We start from the raw sequence: 12,028 nt of genomic DNA, 5'->3' as shown, positions 1-12,028 counted from the left end.
ACACACATTCAACCAAATGCAAAACAGCCACAAGAAAACATGGAGGACAACTGCATTGTAGAAAACAAACAGCAGAGGATATGCAGGAGACTGGATTCCTATCGGCCACAGGAAGCCAGGACCAGGAGCATATAAAGAGCTGGAAACAAATGTATAAAGGGTGCAAATAATCAAATGAAAGGAAGCTGGAAATTGAATTGTGGATAAGGTTAGGGCATTTTCACCACAGTGATACCAGCAATGTGCATTGATATTTCCATATTAACATTCAGTATCAGATTAACTCTGGAAATTCTTTTAGGCCGCCATCTACTGGCTCACAGTGAAATGGCACAGATAAAGTTGCCTTTTGAAAATGTTAACACGAGAATCTCAACAATAATGTTCATACAGAATATTTCTATGGAATATCTACATATTATTTGGATGTAGTAGCGTTAGATCTTACAATGAACATAGATTTGAGAAGGACCACAAAATATTAATGGAAGGTGAAGCCATTCAATTTTACATAATAAGTTTCAAAGCCACAGCAACCTAGCATAAATCTGTGTTGTGAGCCACACGGGCTAGATTTATAACTTATACTTTGCGCATCAAGTGCATGCTTACCGACTGGTACTCAAATTCAGCCAGTTGCAGAAACTGTCGTTTGCTGAACATCAACAGGCGATTGCGTCCTGTGATTGGACTCTTGTCCAAGTGGGTCCAGAAATATATTGCAGTCAAACTTGACAGACTACATATGCCTAATACAATTCTCCACCTGTTCCTTTTCACAGTGTCCTTAAGTAGCTCCTGTTTGTCAGGAGGAAGAGCTTGCCACCATTTCCGTATACTCCTGAAAACACATAAAGTAAGTCCCCATTACAATCTGAAGAAATATTATGGGATTCCCCACACAACGGACACTGTAGATTGTGTGAATTCCGAAGCTTGCTTCAAAATAGTGCAGCCATCTCCAAATAGGCCTTAAACCTGACCTTCCATTTGTTTTAGTCTGCTCCACAGTTTTATCTTTAGACTTAAACACAGAGGACAGAGGTTTCTTCTAACCCTGCAACCACTGAAAATAAGATACGACTAACAAACTGGCAGTTGACCTCGGAGTGCTCTGTAAAATACCAACCTAAAGCTTATTGTACCGGATAGGAATTATTTAATGCTTCAATAATCAAAAAGCACAATTTAAAGCAAAATAAAAATAAATAAAAACTGAAACATCCAGTCAGTAGTTATTAATACCTGTGCAGGTATATACCAAGCAAGCAAACAAAATATCTCTTAAAAAATAACAAATCATTGCTAGGCAATCATTGCCTAAATCACGATAAAATTCCAAACTAAATTGTGAATGGGAAATGTTTAAAGTATGTAGAGTTTAGTCTTTTGCCCCTTTCAGGAGACTCCTAATATCTCAGGGATTTGCTTTGTTACAAAAGTTCTAAATGTTGTTGCATCAAAGGAGGAGTGTGTGAGTGAAGAGTGTCCATCAAGGTGACTTTTTAAACATATATTTTTCCATTTTTACAAACAATAGAACCCACCCTCAAAACTGGTAGAGTACAGCATGATCAATGCCAGGAGAAAAGCAAAGCTGGTTCAGTAATCATGGCTTTTTCCCATATACAAAAAATGGAGATCACAAGTAATAGGATGGAGGAAAAAAAAGCCATGAAAACATGGCAAAGTGCTGCACAGCCTTACATCTTGTGTATTGGAGTGGAACTACATAACCTGCGGAAAACTTTGCAGGAGTAAGTCAGGCGCTACAGGGCTTGAACATTTAGGATCGGGGCCCTATACTCTTTAGAATGCTTCCGATTTGGATCAAAGTATTCCATTGGGATGCAATCCAGAATAACTTCATGCCAATTCAGAATTGAAGGCTTATTGCTAATCCATGAACAAAAGTATCTTTCGTGCTGCAAATGAAAGGATATTGTACAGCCTTTCTCATTGGCATCTATTACCTATTTGCCTGGGAGCTGCAGAATCAAGACAAAAGTATCAAACTCTAAGACCATACCAAATATCTTTTCAAGCTCTTTAAGTGTGCCCATCCAGGAGGATTTAATTTTGACAAGGGACCAGACACAATGGGCGCGATCTATCGGCCTCGCCACACCGACTCGGGATTTGACAAGGCCGATGAATCTTCCGAGAGGCCTCTCGCATGATTTACCAGCCTTGTCATGCCTTGCAAGGTCTACCCAGATCTCACGATGCTTCGTGATCTGGATCCTGCCCATTGAGTTCCAGATCCAGATTTGCGTATTCAAATGAGTAATTAGTCTCACTTGAGTATGTCTATACCGGATCTACCCAGCGTCCAGGACCTAACGGACTCGCCTCAGAGACCCCGAGCGGGTGCCGTTTAGCACTGGTTTCCACAAATGTGGACCAGATGTATGGGCACTTGGTGAGGATCTCCCAGTCGATCGGGGCACCTAGGTGGTTAGCTCTGGGCAGTATCGTAACCTGGCACCCCCGATGCCGCCCGAGCAGCGTGGCACTGTTATCTAGATGCCACACTGGCAGAACGCTCAACACGGGACTTGGTTTCATTTCTGTTAAATTGCGTCCAATGTGTATAATCTCTCCTTATTTTGCACTTTTGGCGCAGTGAGGATATAGCGCGATCTATCCTGTTTCTTAAGCTTGGTACAACATGTGGATGGTGCAATATTCTAAATTGGGTCTTCTTTGTTCTATTACAGACTGAGATTCTATTGGCATTTTTCCAGATGGTGCCCCAAGATTCCTCATCAATATTCACTGCAAGATCTTTTCCCCCAACCGCAAAGTCTCTAGCATATTCGTACAGGATCTAAAACATAATGGGCCCGATCTTCAGGCCTCGGTACGCTCTCGCTCAAGTGAAACGAGGCCGGTGAATAATGGAAGAGGCCCAAAACAAGATCCACGCCAGGCGCCAAACAGTTTGCGATGCAACTGGCTCGCCTCATAGGCGGAATCGTGATCTCGCAATAGTGTGCCGAGAAACCAATTATCACCACGTAGGCCCCACTTCCATACAATTATCGAGAGCCACCCCTTATCCAATGGTCTCCCGTCATTCAGCAGCCTCCCCAGCAAATAGTCACGCTTTTAAAAAATGTGGATCTGGCGGAAGGGCTTCGGTGGGGAGTTGAGGAGTGAGTATCCACCTTTGCTCACAGGCAAAGAGCCCGGGGGCTTGCTGCACCTTGCTCGACGGGGAGGTGGCGGACCCTCAGCTGAGGGTGGGGGACCCTCCGCAGGGATGTGCTGCCATAGGAGGGTGGGTGGGGGAGGCACTGGGGGGGGGGGGGGCAACCACTCGTGGCACCACAATGCCAACCCCTGGATCGTGTGTACCCATTTTGGGGGCAATTGTTACCCCTGCCCATCTGCCCAAACGGCCACCCATAACCCCCACTGATTGCAGAGGCCTCAGGCCATGCAGCTGAAGGGTGGAGTATCAGAAGGGAAATGGAAGTTCGCGGGGTGGGAACCACTGCTGTTTGTCAGTCTAACACCCTCTCCCAATTCCTTACAGATATTGAATGCTATGGGAGGAATGTTCGATGCAGAGGTTGCCCTAGTGGTGCTGGTGCTATGCAATGTGGTCAGAAGCAGAAGGCGGCAGCAGCAGCACCTGCAGATGCTCAAGGCATTGGGCTATGTGCCGGACCCTGCCCCACACCCTAAGGACCTGGCCTCCCATCAGACTAGAGAGGGACCCAGAGGGGGAGCCCAACGACGGTCCAAGCTGTACAGGTGGCGCTGGTCATTCGAACAAATGACGGACAGCAGGTGCCGCAAGAGGCTCTGCCTCAACAAGGAGACGGTGTGACATCTATGCCATGTTGTCGCGTTCATGGCATGTGTCACATCACTCCAGGGTGCTCAGACTGTGTCGGCACTGTCAGCAGGTCACTGTCAAGGGCAGGGGGATGACGATATCCGCAGAGAGCTGAGCACTAGTGCTACTCAATCACAGTTTGACCCCTGCATGTCTGCAGAGTGCTCGCTCAGACCCATCACCTACACGCGGTGATGCATTGCGAAAGAAAGTGACAGAGGCATCCTACTGGTTGTGCACAAGGATGTTTATTGCTCAATACAGGTCCCCACTCTCCCGATGCACCGCCTCCACCCCCCCCAACACCCACTCTCCACATCCCCCCTCACCCTCTACCTACCCAGCTCCCCCCTCCCCTGGTGACATTAGTGATTCTCGATGTGCTTTGCCTTCCTTGCTCTACCACTACGTCTAGGTGTCTCCCCAGGATGGACATCTGAGGTGGAGGCAGCCAGCTGTTTACCTTGTCCCGTGGCCTTCGATGACCCAGGCGGGCATCATCTGGGACCGCAGGGCCCCGGCTCACTTGCCAACGGCACATGCACGGCTGTGCCGCCCTCTACCGTGTGTTGATCCCGAGACGCGGCATCATCAGAGGGGTGGAACTCAGGAGAGCTGGTGGCCATCCTCGCGTCTCATGGGATGGGTCCGGGTAGGCACTCAGTGCTCCCTCCTCCTGGTTGGTGCCCATAGGGACCTGGGGTCCATCTTGGGACAGAGGGGCAACGGTTCGAATCCCGGCTGTCCCTGCACCATCTGGCTCTGCCAGCCCTGGCAGCTCACCGATGTCTGCACCATGGTGCCGATGCCCTCGGCGATGTTCCTCAGTGACTGGGACATGCTCTGCCTCGGCAATGCCCACCTGAAACTGAGACAAGTTCTGCAGCGCCTCAGCCATGCCCATCTGAGAGCAGGACATGTCCCGCAGAACCTCATCAAGGTCGGCCAGATACTGGGTGACATCCAACAGTGAGGCGGATATTCTGCCGAGGTCTTCAACCATGGCCGTCACTGACTGAGCGACGCCTTGACTAATAGTGGGAGGCATGGTAGCACAGTGGTTAGCATTGTTGCTTCACAGCTCCAGGATCCCAGGTTTGATTCCCAGCTTGGAGTTGATTCCCGATGTGTAGTCTGCACGTTCTTCCGGTGTCTGCTGCATGGGTTTCCTCCAGGTGCTCTGGTTTCCTCCCACAAGTCCTGAAAGACGTGCTGTCAGGTAATTTGGACATTCTGAAATCTCCCTCTCTGTACCCGAACAGGCGCCGGAATGTGGCGACTAGGGGCTTTTCACAGTGACTTCGTTGCAGTGTTAATGTACGCCTACTTGTGACATTATCCTTATTGTTGTGCCGACGTCATGCACCAGGCTCTCCACTGCGGTCTCCATCCTAGCAGTGTTGACCTCGGTGCCACTCATTGCTGGCAGCATCTCCTGCGCCTTTAGCCTCTGGGACTCCTCCAATCGGCTATGGATCTGCTGATGTGGCACTGAGATCTCTCTCTGAATGTCCCGGCCTCTCGCTATCATCACCATCTGCTCCGGGTATCCCTATACCAGAGGCCCAGCATTAAGCTGGGACCCAGCTGGGTCCTGGGATCCAGCAGACCTCCGACTGCTGTCTCGCCTGGCGGTTCCTGCCTCCACCAGATGTGCAGCATCAACAGTGTAGTGTTCACCAGATTGCACTCGAGAAGCCTGATCACTAACATTTCCCACTGAGGTGTGTGTGTCTGCACTGGTGGAGGGTGGGGATGACAGCTGTGGCGCGACTGTAACGGTTGCGTCATCGAAGCTCTCCTCCGAGTTGCTCTCCTCGGAGTCACAAGAGGGTGCCGCCCAGGATGGGCCAGCACCGTCGGCTGGAGGATCTACAGGAGAATGGAGATGTGGTCACTGGGAGGGATGGGTAATAACTCATGTTTGACAGGTCTTCCGGTTAAACCCGGTGGTTCTTCATCTCTGAGACGTCCACCAGCCTCCACGTGGTGACCGCCCTGTCCACGGCCACCCCGGTAATCTCCAAGGCTCGCTCCTCGAACGAGGTGAGGATTCTTCGCTCCGGCAGCCACTGCCACTCTGGGCCCTCTCCCGTCGATTATGGGGGAACTTTTCCTGAGGAGACACAGAGAGGGCACCATTAGCCACATGCATGGTTCACAGTTTTGTGTGTGTGTGTGTGTGTGTGTGTGGGGGGGGGGAGGTGTTGAAGGTGGGGGGGGGGTGGGGGGCAGACGGTTGGGAGGGTGAATGCTCCCTTGGTGGGCTGGGGGAAGGGGGGTTTGGGGAGGTGGGGGGCGGTGGTATCCACTCACTTGTGCTGACTGGCATAGGTTGTTGAACTTCTTCCGGCACTGGATGCCAGTCCTCCTGGTCGCACTCCCTGAGCTGAATGCTGCTGTCAGCTCATCCTGGGCAGCACTGATCCGACTTGTGGCTCACCCTCTGGGATCCCTGGGAAACATAACATTCCTCATGGCCTTCAACACATCCAGGAACCTCCCCAGGCCAGCGTCCCCAAATCTTGGGGCTGAGCTCCTCTGCGCAATTGTTACAAGCTGGCTGGAGTTGGTTGAGTAAGTGAAGCTTAAGTGCTGCTCGACCTTGTTAGTTGTGGACCCGGCGAATCAGCTGGTGGGCCATCATTTGCAGCGAGAAGCCCATGAGGCCTCGTTAAGTGGACCAATTAACACAGAATTGCGTTGCCGGCCTCGCTGGGCCGAGTCCCGGGAAGCTCGCAGCTTGCTGCAACACTTAGAATTTTTTCCGGAGAATCGCGCTCAATGTGTCATAGTAATTGGTAATGAACTGCTTTGCTTCCGTAGATAACAGGATTTTTCCCATCGGGGAGAAACTAACATCATTGCAGAGGTATCTTATCAAGAATAAAATCTCTAAGTTGTAGATTTTTGAGAGAAGCAATATCTTGGGCAACATATTGTTGACACAGTTGCTCAAAAGATAACAAGAAAGCACGTCCCCAAACCAAATAAGTCCTCTGTCCTTCCAAATTTCAAGACTGGGGTCTGTCTGGAGGGAAATCTTGGTTACCCTGAATGGAAGGTAGAGCGGAAGTCAAATTAAATCTACCTTCTAACCATTCTCCACGCTCTCAGATTGTTGATAATTATTGGATTCTCACACTTATTCGGCACAATCCTAAAATCCCTCAGAAACAAGAGCTTGCAAGGAGTATTCAGACTAGCCAGCTCAAAATCAGGCCAAATGGAAGTGTGGTCCCCTCTTATCCATTCTCATATAAATCTGTGATGCAAGGCTAATTGATACATCTTAATATTCGGCAGCTCTACACCTCCCTTTGAACTAGGAAGCTGCAATTTGTCTCTCTTTATTCCATATAAAGGAGCTAAACACCCATTAATTTCCTTTAAGACCATAGCAGAAAGCAAAATTGATAGCATCTGTAAAGGATATAACAACTTAGGCAACATATTCATCTTAATCCATAAGACCATAAAATATAGGAGCAGAATTAGATCATTTGGCTCATCGCGTCTGCTCCGCCATTCGATCATGGCTTATATGTTTCTCCATTCTCCTGTCTTCTCCCCATAACCCCATATTCCTTATTAATCAAGAACCTATCCATCTATGTCTTCAAGACACTCAGTGACATGACCTCCACAGCCTTCTGCGGCAATGAGCTCCACAGATTCACCATCCAATGGCTGAAAAAATTTCTCTTCATCTCAGTTTTAAAGGATCGTCTCTTCAGTCTAAGGCTATGATCTTGGGTTCCAGTCCCTCCTACTAGTGGAAACATCTTCTCCACCTCTGCTCTATCTGGGCCTCTCAGTATTCTGTACGTTTCAATGAGATTCCCCCTCATCCTTCTAAATTCCAGGCGGCTCTGTGGCATAGTGGTTAGCACTGTTGCATCACGGTGCCAAGGTCCCAGGTTCAATCCTGACCCTGGGTCACTGTCCATGTGGAGTTTGTACATTCTCCCCGTGTTTCCGTAGGTCTCACTCCCACGACCCAAAGATGTGCAGAGCAGGTGGATTGGCCATGTTAAATTGACCCTTCATTGGAAAAGAAAATTGGGGTCTCTAAATTTATTTTAAATGCTTCTAAACTCCATTCAGTACAAACCCAGAGACATCATATGATAAGCCATTCATTCCCGGGATTATTCTAGTGAATCTCCTCTGCACAGCACGGGCGGGATTCTCCGACCCCCCCCCCCCCCCCCCCCCCCCCCCCGCTGGATCGGAGAATCGCCCTTGCTGAAGACTAAAATGATCAGAGGTTAGTAAGAAATGCCACCAGAGGATTTTTATGAAGCACCTGTGTCCGCTTAACAAACTCCCTTCTGTGTCCAAAGTTCTGCAGCATGTAGAATAAATAATTCCTTTCCACCCGATGAAAAGCTTTCTCTGCATCTAATGCCTTTTACTGTTGAATGGGAGGATTCTTTGTTATGGGAAATGTTTCCATCAAAGGATGGCTGTTAAAGTCCCACCTATGAAGGAATTTGTTGAAGCTAATTCAACAAAATCCATAAAGACTTCACTAATAAAATCAGAGTAGTTTGGAGGGCTGTAGAAATTCATTCCCAACATACTTTCCCCATGCAGCATCCTCCTAACAATTACATACCTTCCCCCTTATCCTTCACACAGTTCTCCAGTCTAAAAGGCACATTCTTATTAACTAAAATCACAACCACCCCCCTTGTGATCTAAATGAGTTTCCTGCCACAAAGGTATGTCAACTTTCACCTTTTTAAGGAAAGACAAAAACTGTTTTCTGTTAATAGGATAATTTAACCCTATACATTCCAGAAGCAGAGTTTCAAAGTAGCGACTTTCATTGTTTACTCAGTCAGAGTATTGGATGTTGACACAGAGAAAATGGCTACCAGCCAAGGATTTCCCTGCCCTGCTCGAATGTGCACCAAAACATACGTCCCCATTTCCAATCAGACCGGAAGCACCAGTGACACATTATAAAGTCTGTTTCTAAGATATGAGACTTGTTTGTACCTGTACAGGAACTAATTCATGATTCTTTAACCCCCAAATAATAAAAAAAACAAATCCACTAGCCTTAGTGATTATCACCAAATGTTTTTTTTTAATTTAGAATCCCCAATTATTTTGTTTTTCCAATTAAGTGGCAATTTAGCGTGGCCAATCCAACTAACCTGCACATCTTTTGGGTTGTGGGGGTGAAACCCACGCAGACATGGGGAGAATGTGCAAACTTCACATGGACAGTGACCCAGAGCAGGGATTCGAACCCGGGTACTCGTGCCACAGTCCCAATGCTAACCTTGCGCCACCGTGCTGCCCTATCCTCACCAACTGTGAGGCCCTGTAGGGCTATACCTAGAAATCTTCCATAATTATACCAAGTAGTCTTCCTCTTCAAAGGTGCCAAGAAAAGGATGAGCAGAGAATGCCCTTTTTGCATTCTAACCCTTCCTATTGAGTCTTATTCCACACACCTACCTCCCAGCAGTGGCCCTACTCATATTCATCATGATCAGAGCAAAGGAGACCATAAAACAGATACCTCCATCATAAGCATACAGATAAAAAGGAAGAAGGATAGTCTTCACACAGCCCAGTGTCATTCAACCGGCACAGAGTATTCAGAAGGAGCAAGCTGAGGAGAAACTTTCATTAAAGGCAGATGGAAGTCCCTGCCATTCTTAAGGATAAAAACTCACTGTAGTGCTCGATTGCTAAATCATCTCTGTCAGAATGAAAAATACCAACACAGAATCAGGAAGGAATTATAATGACAAGGGATAGAGTGAACTGCAGTCTGTTACTCCAAATTATTGCCTCCCATGGAGTTCACAAAAGCCAAGGCTTCGGTTGGATTGTTGAACATCTTTATTGAGTTCTTGGATGTCACTCTCAGTGTAGCAGGATACAGTAGGGCATTTGTAGTCCAATGGCCTTTGGGTGTCTTCTAACTTCATCAAACCCCATGCATCTCTGATGTATTGCAGCCAAGAAATCTTGAAAGAGACCTTCACTCCCTCATAGAGCAAGGCCCAATTACAACCAGCTGCCTCCAATGCCCTTTGGTGACCCTTGAAGTTACGAAAACGGATCACTACAGGTTGGTTGTTCTGAGACCTCAGAGGCAGGATACGATGTGCCCTTTCTCATTTAATGTGCCCACCTTTTGTTTCTAAATTAAGAAGATGTGGTAATCAGCTCTCAAAAATGTTAACTGAGAGCTTACCCTCAGCTCCTTCTGGCAAACCGGCAATCTGGACATTCTTCCTCTGGCCTCAGTTTTCCAGATTGTCTGGAATTCTGACACACCAAGCAGCTACATTTCCAACAATTGTAAATGGGCCTCTACAGAGCAAGTTACATTTTCGACAGTACAAATTCTCTTCTCCCCTTTGTCAACCCTTTTACCCGTACTCTGAAGCTCTATAGTATGAGCAGATATTTTGTGCTAACCAAATCGAGTTTCTTGTCAATGACATTAATAATAATAGCAGTCATCAGTTGTACCGGCTTTAAGAGTGCTGGTTTAAGAGTCTGTTCACTCACTAAGTCGCCATGTTGAGGAGGTGGCTACACCTCAGTCACTTCTGACTGCTCTTTCTTGTCAACGATTTTCTTAATATTTCTTGGCATTTTGTCACCAACATTTAGCTAGACATAAGGGACTCACTCCCGGATTAGTTAAGCATGAGCTGCATGAACACATTAAATAAAAGGATCATAGGCTGAGGAGTGCCATAGCACATGTAAATACAGCTATTCCCGTGCTCACATCATGTGACCCCCCCTCCTCCCAAGTTGACTTTTAAAAAGACATCCTACTCATTGACCTCTTGTGGCAGCTATCCATCGCAAAAGACGATGATTTGCGCTGCAGTGGTCAACTCCGTTATGTGTCGCCTGGTGTGGGTCAGGAATCCGACTCTGGTATGGCAGACTCTACCACATTTACTCCAGAGGAAGACAGTGGGTTGAGGAAGTCAATGGTTCACTGGCCTCTTGTTTTCTTTGGGCTCTCTTCTCTGTCAACTGAACTTTTCATTTCCACTCGCTTCCTCCAATGCCCCTTTCAAACAGTCGGCCTCCAGAGGTCATGTTTCATTGACTACTTTCCTATATTTTTAGCTTGTACAATTTGTAGGAATGTCAGTCAGGTGTTCCATCAGGAATTATATAGATTTGGAGGTGTTTTGTGGTCCTTGATCTGATGGTGACTGAATGATTCAGTGCCAGCTAAGTGCACAATAGGCAGCCAAAAAAATTCTCACTTTTCACCCAGGACCAGAAAGAGTGCTGATGTTGGGGAGTTCATATGGATGGCTGCAGCGAACTTCAGTTGAGTGGTTCCGTAATAGAAAGGACATCTGAAATGATGAGTCTCCAGAAGGATGGAATCTCGTAATTTTTTTAAATGATTTACCATTATCTAACTTTGGGAAGGAAGGATTTATATTGAAACTATCCCTGACTCCTGCAAAATGTTCCTGATCTTCTGACACCTTACAGTACCTGAGGATAAGCAAAGACAGTTCATTTTCTTTGACATGAGGATCTTGGTTAAGTTTGTTTGCTGTGCACATAAAATGATTTCGTGAGCAACTAGTTTGGGAGAACAATTTACTGTGCCTGTACAAATTCCACACTGGCTCATATATCATTTTGTACTCACACTCAATTCTGCCAAGACCACACAACTATGGAACTCCTGATAAATCCAGCAGACTGTGAGAGCTATATTAAAAAAAAAACAGCAAACGGATACAAAGGAAGCAAAAGAAATGTGAAAAGAGATTTGAAAACAATTGTAAGGCAAAGCGAACAGTAAAAGTTTTTAAAAATAAATATATCAACAGAGAAAGACTGGCAAAAGGAAATATTGCTTCTTTCAAGATTCTAATGGACAATAATGAAATGTCAGACTTGTTAAATGGGTACGGTATTTGTTTGCCCATTGGAGGCACCAGGAAGCCTTAAAATAAAGAATGGGGAGGAATTTAGATCCCTTTTCTCCTCTATCTATTTTGACTCCCATTACCTAAGCAATATGTGGCCTTCTTATTTGTCGTACCAAAATGCATCAGCTAACACTTATCTATGGTGAGATTAATTTGCCAATTGAATTCCCATTCTGAAAGTTTATTAATGTTTAATAGCAGTTTTTCACATTGTTCTTTTGTATTAACT

At 46.6% G+C, this 12,028-nt stretch overlaps 1 protein-coding gene across 5 annotated transcripts in view; it reads right to left on the bottom strand.

The window, feature by feature from the left end:
* Positions 1 to 12,028, bottom strand: part of oma1 (OMA1 zinc metallopeptidase) — an 80,604-nt gene that overhangs the window by 61,527 nt on the left and 7,049 nt on the right. For all 5 annotated transcript variants that reach the window (XM_038794364.1, XM_038794362.1, XM_038794361.1 and 2 more), the window contains exon 3: positions 613 to 841. In XM_038794364.1, the coding sequence (XP_038650292.1) occupies positions 613 to 841 (229 nt within the window). The remainder of the gene's footprint in view (positions 1 to 612; positions 842 to 12,028) is intronic.

Source organism: Scyliorhinus canicula, chromosome 4, assembly GCF_902713615.1.
Source record: "Scyliorhinus canicula chromosome 4, sScyCan1.1, whole genome shotgun sequence".
Taxonomy (NCBI): Eukaryota; Metazoa; Chordata; class Chondrichthyes; order Carcharhiniformes; family Scyliorhinidae; genus Scyliorhinus; species Scyliorhinus canicula.
The sequence above is the reverse complement of the archived record's forward strand: the minus strand, read 5'-3'. Positions and strand labels throughout refer to the sequence as shown.